This window comes from Prionailurus bengalensis, chromosome B1 (genome assembly GCF_016509475.1).
Source record: "Prionailurus bengalensis isolate Pbe53 chromosome B1, Fcat_Pben_1.1_paternal_pri, whole genome shotgun sequence".
Classification (NCBI taxonomy): domain Eukaryota; kingdom Metazoa; phylum Chordata; class Mammalia; order Carnivora; family Felidae; genus Prionailurus; species Prionailurus bengalensis.
In genome coordinates this window covers 74,501,880-74,518,613 of record NC_057344.1, presented here as the reverse complement: position 1 = coordinate 74,518,613, position 16,734 = coordinate 74,501,880, and the positions used below count along the sequence as shown (strand labels likewise).

The 16,734-nt window shown below is 40.1% G+C and overlaps 1 protein-coding gene across 11 annotated transcripts in view; it reads left to right on the top strand.

The window, feature by feature from the left end:
- The window catches only part of TRIM2 (tripartite motif containing 2), a 122,122-nt gene that overhangs the window by 65,339 nt on the left and 40,049 nt on the right, over positions 1 to 16,734 (top strand). For 10 of the 11 annotated variants that reach the window (XM_043567191.1, XM_043567175.1, XM_043567183.1 and 7 more), the window contains exons 3-4: positions 3,587 to 3,824; positions 15,800 to 15,951. In XM_043567191.1, the coding sequence (XP_043423126.1) occupies positions 3,587 to 3,824; positions 15,800 to 15,951 (390 nt within the window). The remainder of the gene's footprint in view (positions 1 to 3,586; positions 3,825 to 15,799; positions 15,952 to 16,734) is intronic. The other variant, XM_043567256.1, reaches the window with a different exon arrangement.

The window sequence follows — 16,734 nt, the reverse complement described above, 5'->3', positions numbered from 1 at the left end:
TTATCCTTCTTAGTTTTTTCCATTGAGTTAATCAGTTATCAAAATACATCTTTACTTTCTCGTTTAACTTAGCGCATAAGCAATTAAGCAGATAAAGTTTGTTAGTAATTAGTTTATCTGTGTCCTAATTTAAGTATTTCCCTAGTAAGGTTATATATTTTTTTTCTTAAAAATAAATATAGTAATTATGTTTTATAGCATTGTGTTAAATATATTTTCTATTATTATTAAATATACATAAGTAAAATGCTTTAATTCTTGTTATAGAATAGGAAGTGGTGTTTCCAATGGCTTCAAATCAGTGCTAATTATATTTACCATCCATTTAATATACATTTGTTAAAGTTGATTTACTTTGTAAGATCTCACGTGCAACAGAATAACCATATACATGCTGGTGATGGATAGACGGAGAAGGTGGATTTGTTACTGGCCGTTGTGGTTTTTTTGTTTGCTTTTTAGGGGGTTCTTTTGGGGTGTGTGTGTGTGTGTGTGTGTGTGTGTGTAGAGTTTTTGTTTGTTTTAGTAGTGGTATATAGGGCACTAGCACTTTTCACTTTATTTATTTTACACTTTGGTGCATTTTGTAATTTATAGTCCAAAATGACTAAATGGAGAGTGACTTCCCCCCCTCACTCAATGAATCTAGCTAAAACATGAATACCAGCTAATTGTCCCTGTGTCCCTGGGCTCACATGGTAAGATCATTATTTGATTTGCGGCAGTTGGCCTCTTCATATATAACACTGAGAGGCACTCAGTCTGAGCCTGGCAGAGCCTCCTATTCCCCGTGTTCAGTTCCCAGGCAGTCCGCTGTTTGGCTCCCATTTACGTGCTCTGACAGGTGAGAAGCAACAGTTTTGGGCTGTCCTGGGTCCGCCTCACGCCCTCTCAGTTGGGTCTCACCCAGTCTACTTCTGTTCCTCCGTCTAATGGCCGGTGGTAGAGATTTTCCAGAGCCTACCACAGCAAGTCCCTGTGGAATGCATGGAATGGGTTTTGAGAAGGTCACAGTGGTCACAATATGAAGAATATTAAAGGATAGAGGATACAAGGGTGGGTGACAGTGCATAGAGCCACTGCAGAAACCCAAGAAAGGCTGGTGTAAAGCAGATGATGAGAACTGGAAATGTTGGAAGGTATTTAGGAATTTCCAGCCTTTGGTGATGGGTTGGATGTGGAATATGAAGGACAGTTACGGTTTTCAGCATGGCTCCATCATTCCTAGATGAATGGATGGAGGTGCTGTTTGTTGAGATGGAAAGAGGACCCAGCTTGGGGAAAGAACATAGCTTTGGTTTTGGACATGTTGAGTCTTAGAGCTTGTGCGACATCTAAGAGGAGATGCCAAGAAAGCAGTTGGTGTAGAGATTAGGGGCTCAGAGGAGACGTTTGTGGAAGGAATAGAAATGTGGGAGTGTTGTGTTTATAGCCCTGCACATGGATATGATGTCCCAGGGAGAGAGGGGTGCTAATGACAGAGCCTGGACTGGCCAGTAGAAAACCAAGAGCAGACAGAAGGAGAAGGAGGACCAAGTGAGTGTGCTGTCACAAGCAAGAGAAGATAAAGTTTCAAAAAAGGAGAGGTGGGAGGCAGCGGTCACATTTAATGAGTGGTACTGGGAAGGATAGGAGTGAAAAATGTCTATTGTCTGGATTTGGATGCTCTCAGTGACCTTAGCAAAAGCTATTCTGTTTCTGGTATTGATTCAGTGCTAGGTATTTCTGTGACATAGGAAAATCCATTAACCTCCTTGATGGCATTTTTCTTATCTACCTAATATGGGGAATGAGACGAAATCAGAAGTTTTCGAATTTCGTTTGGCAGAGCAACAGGGAAACATTATGTAGAGTAGTTATATAGAGCTTAGGTTCTGGTGCCTAAGAACCTGAGTCGCCTGGGTTTGAACTCCTGCTCTGCCCTTGACCACTGGAGTTCTGAGAGCAAGCAACTTTGCTTCTCTCAGCCTGTGTTTCCTTGGGTGTCTAAAGTACATACTTCAGGCGCACCTGGGTGGCTCAGCTGGTTAAGTGTCTGACTCTTTGTTTCAGCTCAGGTCATGATCGCACGGTTTGTGAGTTTGAGCCCTACATCGGGCACTGCACTGAGAATGGGAAGACTGCTTGGGATTCTCTGTCTCCCTGTCTCTCTGCCCCTCCCCATGCCCCTCTCTCTCTCAGAATAAATAAACATTAAAACATAAGTAAATAAAGTACCTACTTCGTACGGTTTTTGCAAGTACTGTGAATCTAGTGAGCAGGATCTATATGTCATTACTAGCAATGCGTTTTGCTAATTAAATGAATTAAGTTGATGCCTTTTGAGGAGAGGCAAGAAGAGATCATGTTGGTATGACTCCGGGTGTCCTATCCCTGCTTCAAACAAAACATTTCCACTGGGAGGTGTTTTGTTTTGTTTTTAAGGTTTATTCATTTTTCAGAGACAGAGACAGAACATGAGGTGGGGAGGGGCAGAGAGAGAGGGAGACACAGAATCTGAAGCAGGCTCCAGGCTCTGAGCTGTCAGCACAGAGCCCAACATGGGGCTTGAACCCACAGACCGTGAGATCGTGACCTGAGCTGAAGTCAGATAGATGCCTAACCAACTGAGCCACCCAGGCGCCCCTCCACTGGGAGGTGTTTTTAACATGGGAGATCTGCATATGCTTTTGTATGCAACTATGTGTATGAAATAATTAAAAATTAACTGAATATGCAATTTGCTATATATGAAAATACATTTCTTTATCCTTCTGGAGTAGTTGTTCCATTGAGTTAATCAGTTATCAAAATACATCTTTATCTTCTTATTTAACTTAGCACATGAGCAATTTCACTTATGAAGTTTGTTAGTAATTACTTTACCTGTGGCTTAATTTAAGTATTTCAACAGTAAGAGAAAACTTCAACCTGTTTCTCCCCATTGTAAAAATCCACAAATCTGTGAACATGACACTGGATATTGTAGAGCAATTCTTTGCAACCTTTTAAAAAAATTTTTTAATGTTTATTTTTAAGAGAGAGAGAGACAAAGTGTGAGCGGGGAGGGGCAGAGAGAGAGGGAGACGCAGAATCCGAGGCAGGCTCCAGGCTCTGAGCTGTCAGCACAGAGCCCAACACAGGGCTTGAACTCACAAACTGCGAGATCATGACCTGAGCCAAAGACACTTAACCGACTGAGCTACCCAGGTGTCCCCTGCAACCTTTAATGAGCATATAAATCACCTGATTCAGACTCACCAGGCCTGGAGGAAGACCTAAGATTCTGCACTTCTTCCAAGTTCCCCGGAGAGGCCAATGCTGCTCACTTGGGGCAAGGTTCCCCAGAACACTACCAAAGTCAATGATGTTACTCTTTTCCTTGAGGGTTATCCTTTGCCTGATCAGTCGATAGGGGCGCGGGAGTACACATTACCTCTTGGTTGCTGAAATCTTATTTTCCTAGAAAAGGAAACTACACAGGGAGTTTCTGCAAAGTAGCCCATGTAGGTGCAGAGAATGTATGGTACCTGTGAGAAAAGGTGGTCCTGCTCTTGCTCGAGAGCCCACTGTGCTGACAGTCCACCTGCTTCTGCTCCCGCAACAGGTGCCTGCAGAACTACATTCCCGCCCACAGTCTAACCCTCTCCTGCCCAGTGTGCCGCCAGACCTCCATCCTGCCCGAGAAGGGGGTGGCCGCGCTCCAGAACAACTTCTTCATCACGAACCTGATGGACGTGCTGCAGCGAACTCCCGGCAGCAACGTTGAGGAGTCCTCCATCCTGGAGACGGTCACCGCTGTGGCTGCCGGAAAGCCTCTCTCTTGCCCAAACCACGATGGAAATGTAAGTGAGCCGATAGCAGACGCGGCCTGGGGGCATGACTGCTTTGATTTGGGTAGGCTTCGGGCAATCAGAGGTTATATGCTAAAGCAGAACTCCACCTGGAAAATGGGTAATTAGAAGGCATTTTTAGCAGTGCTCAGGCTATTTTGCCTGCTTACTTGCTCTGATCACATTCATTTAAATGATCAGATCAATCTTCATTGTGTCTATTAGCATGTATTATTAGTTTCCCCAGGAGAGCAAACCCATAACTATTTGCACAGTGGGTATTCTTGACCCACATAAATATCTACATAGTAAAATCTGGATAAAGATTAAAAATAGATACGTGCTGCAAATTGAGAATGATTATTAAAATATTAATTAATTACAGCTCTTTGTTTTTCTTTTGAGGGAAATTTTTCTCCTGCTCCATTAGGCCCTAATCCTTAATAATAAATAGAATTTGAAGATGTGTGAATCCTTGACAATAGATTCTAGATTTTGAATTCAAACGTATTTTCTGCTACTAGCAAGCATAATAGCTGAACCTGTGTGTACCATTAAATAACTGATTCACAATAGCTCTGTCACCTGAAGAGGCCGCATTGTACAAGAGCACTGGCTTTGGATTTCAACTGCCTGGTTCAAACCCCGCCCTTCAACTTATTCCTGTGTCAGCTTTGGCACGTTTATTAAGCTCTCTGTGTCTCACTTTCTCATCTGTAAAGAAGAAGTAATAATTGTATTTACTAGGGACCCCTGAGTGGCCCAGTCGGTTAAGCATCCAACTTTGGCTCAGGTCATGATCTCGCGGTTTGTGAGTTCCAGCCCCGCGTCGGGCCCTGTGCTGACAGCTCATAGCCTGGAGCCTGCTTTGGATTCTGTGTCTCCCTCTCTCTCTCTGCCCCTCCCCTGCTTAGACTCTTTTTCTCTCTCTCTCAAAAATAAATAAACATTAAAAAAATTAAATAATAGTATTTACTATATGGGATTACTTGGAGAAGTAAATGTTTAAGTCATATAAAGCATTATAGTTAGCTCTTTTTAAATTTTTTTTTTTTTTTTAACGTTTATTTATTTTTGAGACAGAGAGAGACAGAGCATGAACAGGGGAGGGGCAGAGAGAGAGGGAGACACAGAATCAGAAGCAGGCTCCAGGCTCTGAGCCATCAGCCCAGAGCCCGACGCGGGGCTCGAACTCACGGACCGCGAGATCGTGACCTGAGCTGAAGTCGGACGCTTAACCGACTGAGCCACCCAGGCGCCCCTATAGTTAGCTCTTGATAAATGTTAGCTATGAAGATTATTTCTCATCAGTGACTATTCACTTTTTTCTTTGTAATGGCCACTTCAAAAGTATTAGAAGCTGCTTATAATAGAACGCATGGGTCTAGTAAAACCACTATCAAGCAAGCTATTAATTGTTAGAGCAAAGGAATAATTATTAGCCATAACTATTGTTTGTTGACCTCATTTCATGCCACTCTCTCTGCCCACCACACGGCAGCCTCACTGGCCTAGAACTTGCCAAGTGGCTTCCCACCTTGAGGCTTGATTATTCTCTGTGCCTTCTGCCCGGAATGCTCCCTGGCTAGCTCACCCTCATCCTTCATGTCTCTGCTCAACTTGCTCCCACACAGAGCAGTCTTCTGTAACTGAGGCAAACCACCTCTGACACCCACTTATTAGCCATTACGTCACTTCCTGGATTTCCTTCCTGGCATCCACCATGCTCTGCTTGCCTTCATCTGTGTATTTGTTGATCTTCTGGCCTTACTTTTAGAAAGTGAGCTCCAGAAGGTCAGGGACCATGTTCACCATTATATTGCTAGCACTAAGCACAATATCTTCTACATGGAAATGTAGAAACAAACAGAGACTGTCTGTCCTGAACTTGCTATAACAAGGAATCAGCCACCGTCACTTCTGTTTTGGCAGAGACTCAAAGGCAGGCAGAGGAGTGGGAAAGCTCTACCGCAGACAAAAGGGAAAGCTTTAGGGATGTGCTGTTTGGAGGCTATTTGCATGGGGAAGCTGGAGACAGAGAGACAGAGCGCGAATGGGAGAGGGGCAGAGAGAGAGGGAGACACAGAATCCGAAGCAGGCTCCAGGCTCTGAGCTGTCAGCATAGAGCCCCATGTGGGGCTCGAACTCATGAACCGTGAGACCATGACCCAAGCCAAAGTTGGACGCTCAGCCGACTGAGCCACCCAGGCGCCCCTACGTATCTTTAATTAATTATTTAATTGAAAGCACACCAGGCTGTCAATAACCACGGTTTCCCATACAGTGTACTCCAAGGGAGAATTACCATGTAAGTTTTGTAAAGGAAACTTTAAATGGTGCCTTCAATTAGTTGAGCATTCTTCTTATGACCATTTCTTACACTGGCTCTCCCTGAGGCTGTCTTCTCCTAGAGGAGCTCTAGCTCAGCTCAGGTCATGATCTCACGGTTTGTGGGATCAAGCCCTGCATTGGGCTCTGTGTTGACAGTGCAGAGCCTGCTTGAGATTCTCTCTCCCTCTCTCTCTGCCCCTCCCCCTGCTCTCTCTCCGATGCTCTCTCTCTCGCTCTCTCACAAGATAAATAAATAAACGTTTATTAAAAAAATGAAAGGAGTTCAATTCAAAAAGCTAGGGAAAACAACAAAGTAAATATATGGAACACGAAATAATAGAGATAAACTTGGTTTGAAAGTAATAAAACAATTGAGTTAATAAACCTAAGAGCTGTTTTTTTTAATTAGTGAAATAATTTGATATCTGGTAAAACAAAAAAGGGAAAATATATCAAATTAGGACTCTAACAAAGAGACACCAGTACAGGTAAAAGGAATATTTTAGAACAAATATATCAATGCTAGGTGCTAAAGGCTAATATACTTGAAAGTTTGAAAGAAATGAATGATTATCTAGGAAACTGGAAGTGATCAAGAAAACCCGAGTAGGCTGCTAATTTTGCAAGAAACTGGTAAAACTTTATTTGAAAACTAATTCCTTCAAAACAAATATGTGTAAAACAAATATGATTCATAGTGTGGTCTGCATCTTAAGAAAAGATAGAAAACTTCCTAATTCACTCGTGATATACTCATAACTTTAATACCAAAATCTAGTGAAGACAGAAAAAGAAAACTATTAATCATTCGGTTCATGAAAATAACTGTAAAATTCTTAATTAAAATACCCCAACAAATCCTTACTATGTAAGAATTAAGAATCAGGAAAAACATGAACATCACAAAAGAATTAAGAGTTAGGAAAATATGAATATCACAAAAGAAAATGGGCAGAGAACTCAAAATTCACAGAGGACATATAAATGGCTAATAATAGTATGAGAAATGTCAAGCTTCACAAATAATCACATCTTTTCAAATTGATTTTTAAAGATAATAAGCAGTGCTGATGAGGATATGGGGAGATGTTTTCATTTGCTGTGGGTGGGAGGGTAAATTGCTCTTCAGAAAGTTTATGTCAGTTTGTCGAACTATAATGAGTGTTTTACACAACTTCCTGTCCTTTAATTCAGTAATTACACTAGTAGAAATATTTCTAAGGAAATAGCTGGAGAAAAGAATGAAGATATAAGAATGTTCATTGAAAATTTTAGATTAGAGTAAAAATTAGAAATAATCTGAATGTGCAATATTAGGGAAATGGCTAAATTATGGTAAGTCGGTATACCTGACTCTTGGGTAGCCATTAAAATTGATGGTTTGGTAACAGATGACAATTATGCTAATATGTGGGTATGCTTGTATGTTTATATAGACTTTCATTTTTTAATTAGTCATTCCACACTGTATATTCAGTATAGAAAGGAGAAGGGTATAGAAGCAATAGAGACCCTTGGATGCCACCAGCTGCTAAGCAGAATCTGTCTTAGAGATGCTGATTCCAGCAAAGTTAAAGAATCCTTTAGGTTAAAACTTCCCTTTGTCTCTCTCCAAATGCATCACATCAAATCCACTAAAATTTAGATCTATCTAGAATTTGAACCTCCTTAAGGTAGATGAAGCTATTTAAAGTATGTTTTGGCTGATTTCTCTTTGCTGGGTCATTATGATTCTTTGGAATCATAAAATTTATAAACCAGCAAGAGGTCTTGGAAATTAACAGCGTGTGCCTTGAATCGTTCTATTATCATAGATTGTAGTTCACTGCTGCTGCTTTGAAACAGGGGTCCTCATTGCATATTCAAGCCAAATGCATGCAATATTGCAGATAAATTGCTGCAGTTAATTGCCATGGGTAAATCTTTAAAAACAATTCAAGCATCTGAAGGTTAATAAAATTGGGTAATTAACAATAAAGCAGGATGTTGTCCTCATAAACTGCCTGGTGCTGATTAGCACATGTGGATGAAAGCCTGTCATTTACTTTAAGTGCTGTGACACTCTCTGTCTTCTAATTAAACTGCCATGGCTGCATTGTCCAAATACAAAGAAAAATGGGAATAATGGTCAGTGATTTAAGAGGTTCTTTGCACGTAAAGCAGACATTTGAGCTCATGCCTCACGGTCCCAGAACCGCAAATGATCATTAAACCCTGTTATGGCTTGCTTAGGCACCTTACTAACAAGGATGTTAAGAGGTACAAAGAAGAGATCCTCATTAAGAATGCCCTACCACTAACAAGTCCCCACTTCCACAATCCTCAGGGCTGTTCCAAGGCCCTGACCACCCTTTCTAGCATGTTAGTAGTGCATATGGTCTTGCCTTGTCATCTTCACAAGTAGTGTCTACCTGTCAACAAAAATAAGCTAGTCCTGGCCTCTGGCCCAGCCGCCCCCAAGAACAAACACCAGTATTATCTCACTCAAGATGGATGAGCTCAGCTGAGTCTCACGCTTGACGCAATTAACTCTCAGCTTGAGTCAAAGCTGCCAGATCCTGAGCACAAACATTTGGGAATGACTAGTTGTTCACACTTTAGAATGATTTTAGGGCCTTTGTTTCCAAGAAACACTTAGGATTCCAAACCAGGGACAATCACCTATGTGTGGAGCTCTGTCTTCAAAGATGCATTTTTTTAAACTAATTAATGCAATTTTTTTAAATTAATTTTTTAATTAAGGGAAAATTCACATAATATAAAATTAAACAGTTTAACCATTTAAAAGTATACAATTCAAGGGCACCTAGGTGGCTCAGTCAGTTAAGCACCTGACTTTGGCTCAGGTCATGATTGAGGTTCACGAGTTCGAGCCCCACATCAGACTCTGTGCTGACAGCTCAGAGCCCGGAGCCTGATTCGGATTCTGTGTGTCCCTCTCTCTCTGCCCCTCCCCCACTCACGCTCTGTCTTTGTCTCTCAAAAATAAATAAAAACATGTAAAAAAAATTTTTTAAGTATACAATTCAGTCTTTTTTAGTGTATTCAAGAGGTTGTGTAAGTATCACCACTAGTTCCAGAACTTTTTCATCATGCCACTTCCCATTCCCCCCTACCCCTAACCCCTGGCAATCACCAGTATGCATATTATCTCTGCAAGATTTGGCCGTTACAGACATTTAATACAAATCAGTCGTAAATTATGTGGCCTCTTGAGTCTGGCTTCTATTACTCAGGATAATGTTTTCAAAGTTCATCTATATTGTACCATATGGCCAAACTTCATGTCTTTTTTTTTTTTTTTTAATTTTTTTTTTAAACGTTTTATTTATTTTTGAGACAGAGAGAGACAGAGCATGAACGGGGCAGGGGCAGAGAGAGAGGGAGACACAGTATCGGAAGCAGGCTCCAGGCTCTGAGCCGTCAGTCCAGAGCCCGACGCGGGGCTCGAACTCACGGACCGCGAGATCGGACGCTTAACCGACTGAGCCACCCAGGCGCCCCAAACTTCATGTCTTTTTATGACTAAAATAATATTCCATTGTCTGGATATACCACAATTTATTTGTCCATTCATTAGTTGATGGATATTCATGTTGTTTCCACTTTGCGGCTATTATGAATAGTGCTATGAACATTCGTGTACAAATTTTTGTGTGGATGTACGTTTATAGTTCTCTTGGGTGTATACCTAGGAATTGAATTCCTGGGTTCCATGGTAATTCTGTATTTTACTTTTGAGGAGCCACCAAACTGTTTTCACAGTGATTGTGCCAGTTTACATTCCCACTAGCAAAGTATGAAAGTTCTGATTTTTCCACATTTCCACCAACACTTGTTATTATCTGACTTTTTGAGTCTAGCCACCCGAATCAGTATAAAGTATCTCATAGTGGTTTTGGTTTGGATTTCCTTAGTGACTCATAATATTGAGCATATTTTTGTGTGTGTGCAAATTGGCCATTTGTATATTTTCTTTGGAGAAATGTCTATTCAAGTCCTTTGCCAGTTTTTTGAATTGGGTTCTTGAGTTGTAAGGTTTCTTTATATGTTCTGGATACTACATCCTTATCAGATATATGAATCGCAAATATTTCTCCTATTCTTTTCACTTTCTTTTTTTTAAAGATTTTATTTTTAAGTAACCTCAACACCCAACATGGGAGTCGAACTCACAACCCTGAGATCAAGAGTTGCATGCTCTACTGACTGAGCCAGACAGGTGCCCCTCTTTTCACTTTCTTGATAGTATCTTGATAGTACCCTTCATCCACAAGATTTTATTTTGATGAAGTCCAATTTATCTATTTTTTCTTGTTGCTTGTGCTTTTGGTGTCATATCTAAAAGACCATTACCTAATCAAAGGTCATAAAGGTTTACTCCTATGTTTTCTTTTCTAGGAGTTTTATAGTTTTAGCTCTTACATTTAGGTTGTTAATCTATTTTGAGATAATTTTTGTATGTAGAGTGAGGTAAGCATTCCACTTCATTCTTTTACATGTGGATATCCAGTTGTCTTGGCATCATTTGTTGAAAAGACTGCTTTTCTCCATTGAGTGATCTTGGCACCCTTGTCAAGAATCAGTTGACCATAGGGGCGCCTGGGTGGCGCAGTCGGTTAAGCGTCCGACTTCAGCCAGGTCACGATCTTGCCGTCCGTGAGTTCAAGCCCCGCGTCGGGCTCTGGGCTGATGGCTCAGAGCCTGGAGCCTGTTTCCGATTCTGTCTCTCCCTCTCTCTCTGCCCCTCCCCCGTTCATGCTCTGTCTCTCTCTGTCCCAAAAATAAATTAAAATGTTGAAAAAAATTAAAAAAAAAAAAAAAAAAAAAGAATCAGTTGACCATAAATGTATGGTTTAATTTCTGGACTGTCAATTCTATTCCATCTATCTATATGTCTGTCCTTATGCCAGTAACACAGTATTCTGATTACTCTATCTTGGTACTACCTTTTGAAATTACAAGTCGAAGTCTTCCAGTTTTGTTTTTTTTTTTCAAGATTGTTTTGGCTATTCAGAGTCCCATGCAATTCCATCTGAATTTTGAGAATAGTTTGTTCACTTTTGTGAAAAAACGATGCTTGAATTTTGATAGGTATTTCACTGAATCAGTAGATTGATTTTGGGAATGTTGCCCTCTTAACAGTATTAAGTCTTCCTATTCATGAGCATGGGATATCTTTACATTCATTTCCATTATTTAGGTATTCTTTAGTATCTTTCAACAATGTTTTGTAGAAGCCAGTATACAAGTCTTACTCCTTCTTGGTTAAATGTATTCTTTTTTTTTTTTTTTTTAATTTTTTTTCAACGTTTTTTGTTTATTTTGGGGACAGAGAGAGACAGAGCATGAACGGGGGAGGGGCAGAGAGAGAGGGAGACACAGAATCGGAAACAGGCTCCAGGCTCTGAGCCATCAGCCCAGAGCCTGACGCGGGGCTCGAACTCCCGGACCGCGAGATCGTGACCTGGCTGAAGTCGGACGCTTAACCGACTGCGCCACCCAGGCGCCCTGGTTAAATGTATTCTTAAGTATTTTATATTCTTTTTGATGCTACTATAAATGGAATTATCTTGATTTCATTTTTGGATTGTTCATTGCTAGTGTATATAAATACAACTGATTTTTGTTTGGTGATCTTGTATCCTACAACTTTGCTGAATTCATTTGTTAGGCCTAATATTTTTGTGGGGGTGGGGGTTGGTGTATTCTTTAGAGTTTTCTGTATATAAGTTCATATCATCTCTGAATAGAGAAATTCTAACTTCTTCCTTTCCAATTTGGATGCATTTTATTGCTTTTTCTTGCCTAAATGCCCTGGTTAGAATTTCTAGTACATTGCTGAATATAAATGGCAAGAGTGAACATCTTTGTCTCCTTCTGTATCTTAGGGGGTTAACATTAGGTATGATGTTAGGTATAGGATTTTTGTAGATACCTTTTATCAAGTTGAGGAACTTTTCTTCTATTTCTAGATTGATAAGTGTTTTTATCACGAAATGGTGTTGGAAATTGTCAAATGTTTTTTTCTGCCTCAACTGAGATGACCATGTGGAGTTTTTTCCCCCTTTATTCTATTGGTGTGGTGTATTACATATGTTGATTTTTGTATGTGAACTACCTTTGCAGTCTTGGGATAAACTCCACTTGACCGTATCGTATAACCCGTTTTATATGTAGCTTGATTCAGTTTACTAGTATTTTGTTAAGGATTTTTACATCTGTATTCATAGGGGATATGAACTTTACTGGTGATGTTTTTTGGCTTTTGTGTTAGGGTATTGCTGGCCTAATAGAATAAGTTAGGACATGTTTCCTCCTCTTCTATTTTTTGAAGAATTTGGAAGGATTGATGTTAATACTTCTTTAAATATTTGGCAGAATTCATCAGTGAAGCCATCTGGTCATGGGCTTTCTATATTGGACATTTTTGGAATACTGGTTCGATATCCTATTATAGGTATATTTGCATTTTCTATTTCTTCTTTGGGTCAGTTTTATTAGTTTGTGTGTTTTTAAGAATTTGTCCATTTTATCTATGTTATTCAATTTGTTGGCATACAACTGTCCTTAGTATCCTGTTTGTCAATTTTTTTGATCTTTACAAAGAACCGACTTTTGGTTTCATTGATTTTCTCTACTGTGTTTCTGTTTTCTATCTTATTTGTCTCCACTTTCATCTTTATTATTTTCTTTCTTTTTGTTTTGGTTTTGATTTGTTCCTCTTTTTTGGTTCTTTAAGGTTGAACCTTAGGCTATATTGATTTAAGATTTTTCTTCTTTTTAAACTAGGCATTTACATCTAAAATTTTGCTCTGAGAACTCTCTCATAAGTTTTGGTATATTGTGTTTTCATTTTTGCTCATCTCAAAGTATATTCTAATTTCCCTTGTGATTTCTTCTTTGACTCAATGTGTAAGAGTAAGTTATTTAATTTTCATATATTTGTTAATTTTCCAGATTTCCTTCTATTATTGATTTCTAATTTGATTTCATTGTGGCTAGAGAAAATATTCGTATGACTTTAATCTTTTTAAAACTTATTGAGAGTTTTTTACCCAATATATGGTCTACTCTGGAGAACGTCCTATGTGTTCTTGACAAAAATGTGCATTCTGTTAGTGAATAGAGTGTTCTATATGTCTGTTAGGCCTAGTTGGTTTATAATTCTCAAACTTTCTATTTCTTTATGGATCTTCCATCTAATTGTTCTATCATTAATGAAAGTGGGGTACTGAGATCTCCAACTATTATTGCTGAACTATTCATTTCTCCCTTCAATTCTGTCAGTTTTTGTTTCATATATTTGGGGGCTCTGTTGTTGGGTACATATTTGTTTATAATTGTTATATCTTCTCAATGAATTTATCATCTTATAGTTACATAATGTCCTCTTTTGTCTGTTGTAACAACTTTTGTCTTAAAATCTATTTTGTCTCAGAATAGCCACTCCAGTTCTCTTCTGACTACTATTTGCATGGAATATCTTTTTCTACCCTTTTAATTTTAATGTATTTGTGTCCTTGACTCTAAAATGTGTCTTTTATAGACAGCATTCAATTCATTCATTGAGAGTTTTTGAATACTTACTTTGTGTAAGGAATTAGGCTTTTTGTAAGAGAGTTCCTGTGCTCAGGAACTTAAAATCTTATAAATATTTCATAAACTGGGGTATAAATAAAAGTGATTTGGTAGGAGGATTCACTTTATGAAAATCCACTAACCTTTAATAAGACTTATGCCATTTAAAAAATTGCTTTAATGTTTAATTTTGAGAGAGAGAGAGAGAGAGCGAGCGAGCGAGAGCCGGGGAGGGCAAAGGGAGAGAGGGAGACACAGAATCTGCAGCAGCCTCCAGGCTCTGAGCCGTCAGCACAAAGCCAGATGCAGGGCTCAGACTCACGGGTGGTGAGATCATGACCCGAGCTGAAGCTAGAGGCTTAACCGACTGAACCACTCAGGTGCCCTGACTGATGCCATTTTCTGTACATGTGTTATACTTCAAGAAAAAGATCCCTCCAAGAGTATCTTGGGAATTCAAAATTATTTTCAGCCAAGAGAATAGGGAAATGCCTTCCCAAGGAAACTGACTTAATAGGCTTTGTGTTATATTGTTACTGAGAGTTCATCATAATCAGAATAAGGTACCTTTATTTTCCTATAAGCTGATGATATCACCATCATCATCATCATCATCATCATCATCATTGCTGCCGCTACATCATGCCAGTGCCACATCTGAGTTCTTTGTGCAGTTTTGAGTTCTAGGTTACTATTATCGTCTCCATTTGACAAAGGAAAATTTGAGGTTACATAAGTGGTAACCTTTACATAAATGGTAGAGCCAGGATACAAATTGTTCAGTACAGCTTATATCTCTTTTTTCTTTAATGTTTATTTATTTTTGAGAGAGAGACAGAGTGTAAGCGGGGGAGGGCAGAGAAAGAGAGAGAGAGAGAGGAAGACACAGAATCTGAAACAGGCTCCAGGCGCTGAGCTGTCAGCACAGAGCCCGATGTGGGGCTTGAACTCATGAACCTTGAGATCATGACCTGAGCTGAAGTTGGACACTTAGACAACTGAGACACCCAGGCACCCCGGCTTGTCTCATATAGAAAGAGTATCAGTTCTCAAAGTATGATCCAGGAACCCTAATGGGTCCCCCAACCCTTTGTGGGGGTGGGTTGGCAGTCCATAAGATCAAAACTGTATTTAAGATAATACTAAGACATTATGTGCCTTTTTCACTCTTGTTCTCTCAAGTGTGTACAGTGGAATTTTCCAGAGACAACATGATGTGTGCAATCACAACAGATATAATGCAGAAGCAGATATGAAAATCCAGCTGTCTACTATTAACCCAGACGCTGAAGAAAATTTTTTAAGTGGGAAACAATGCCATTATTGTCACAAAATTTCTTGTTTTTCAAAATGCAGTTATTTTTCATGTTTTATATTATTCATGTTAACATCGAGTGGGCTTATTATTGCTTTTAGTTACTTTTTAAAATTTTTGTTTCAGTTTTTAATATATCTGTAGATACAATGCACATTAATAAAAGCACTTTGGAGTCCTCAATAGTTTATGAAGAGTGGCAAAGGGTCCTAAGATCAAGAAGTTGGAGCATCGCAGCCCCACACTGTTCTGCTCTAGGGGAGTAACCACAGAAAATCTGGCTTTGTGGCCACCGCTGCAGCTTGGTCCACCTCTGTTTGAGGCCTGGCACTTAAAAATGTATCCTTCCTGGGGCGCCTGGGTGGCTCAGTCGGTTAAGCATCCAACTTCAGCTCAGGTCACGATCTCGCGGTCCGTGAGTTCGAGCTCCGTGTCGGGCTCTGGGCTGATGGCTCAGAGCCTGGAGCCTGCTTCCGATTCTGTGTCTCCCTCTCTCTCTGCCCCTCCCCTGTTCATGCTCTGTCTCTCTCTGTCTCAAAAATAAATAAACGTTAAAAAAAATTTTTTAAAAAATTTAAAAAAATAAAAAAATAAATAAATAAAAATGTATCCTTCCTTTTCTTCTGTGAAACTGGACATACCGCCTACATCCTGGGAAAGCTGTGCGAATGAAATGAGAGGATGCCTACTACAGGCCTAGTGCCCAGCAAGCCCTCAGTTAGTGGCCTTGGACCTGGAATTGTTTTTGTGTTACCTGCAGGTGATGGACTTTTACTGCCAGTCTTGTGAGACCGCCATGTGTCGAGAGTGCACTGAGGGGGAGCACGCAGAACACCCCACAGTCCCCCTCAAGGATGTGGTAGAGCAACACAAGGCCTCACTCCAGGTCCAGTTGGATGCCGTCAACAAAAGGTGCACACACCTCCCCCTGGCTGTCTTGTGTGAGGCTTGGCCTCCCGATCTCTTGCCTCCGTGGGTTCATGCTCCCTAAATAAATTCTCCTTTGTGTGTCTGTAGTCATGAACCCCAGTGAGTGATTAGGATCACCCCCTACCCCTTGGTCAAATTCCAACGCCCTTATGTTAAGAGGGGTGGCATTTTTGTTTCAGTACCTTAGGATGATTAAGTGAATAAAATACATTCCAGGAAAATGCTCTCAGCAGATCTTCTGAAATTCATGCCTGAAACCAGGCTCTCTGAGGAGCCTTTCTTAGCTGCTCTTCTTGACATATTCAGGACCATTGTGTTTACTGTCATTGGCTCCTCTCTGTTTGAGCCCAGCAAATGGTACTGATCAGTGATTGCTCAGTTTTCCTTATGTTTTCCTGCTTCCAGGCTTTCTCTTTGGCATGGAAATGAGGGAACAGAGTAGCTGTGTGATACAAAAGAAAGACCAAAGAGAGGAAATAAACAACCAGCTGAAAGTAAATCTTGCCACCAATAGTTGTAATGGGAAAAGTGTGGTTATTCTATAATAATTAAAGGAACTTGGAAACTTGAAAAATGTTCTCAGGAAACTGAATTTGGATAAGTTTTTCATATGATTAGGATAAAACTAATTAGGATTAGCTATACATTTAGAACCTGGTTCTCAATTGTGGGTAATTACGCATACCCCCAGGAGATATTTGACAATGCCTGGAGACAGTTTGGTGTCATAACTTTGGGGGGGGGGGCTGCTGTTGGCATCTGGTA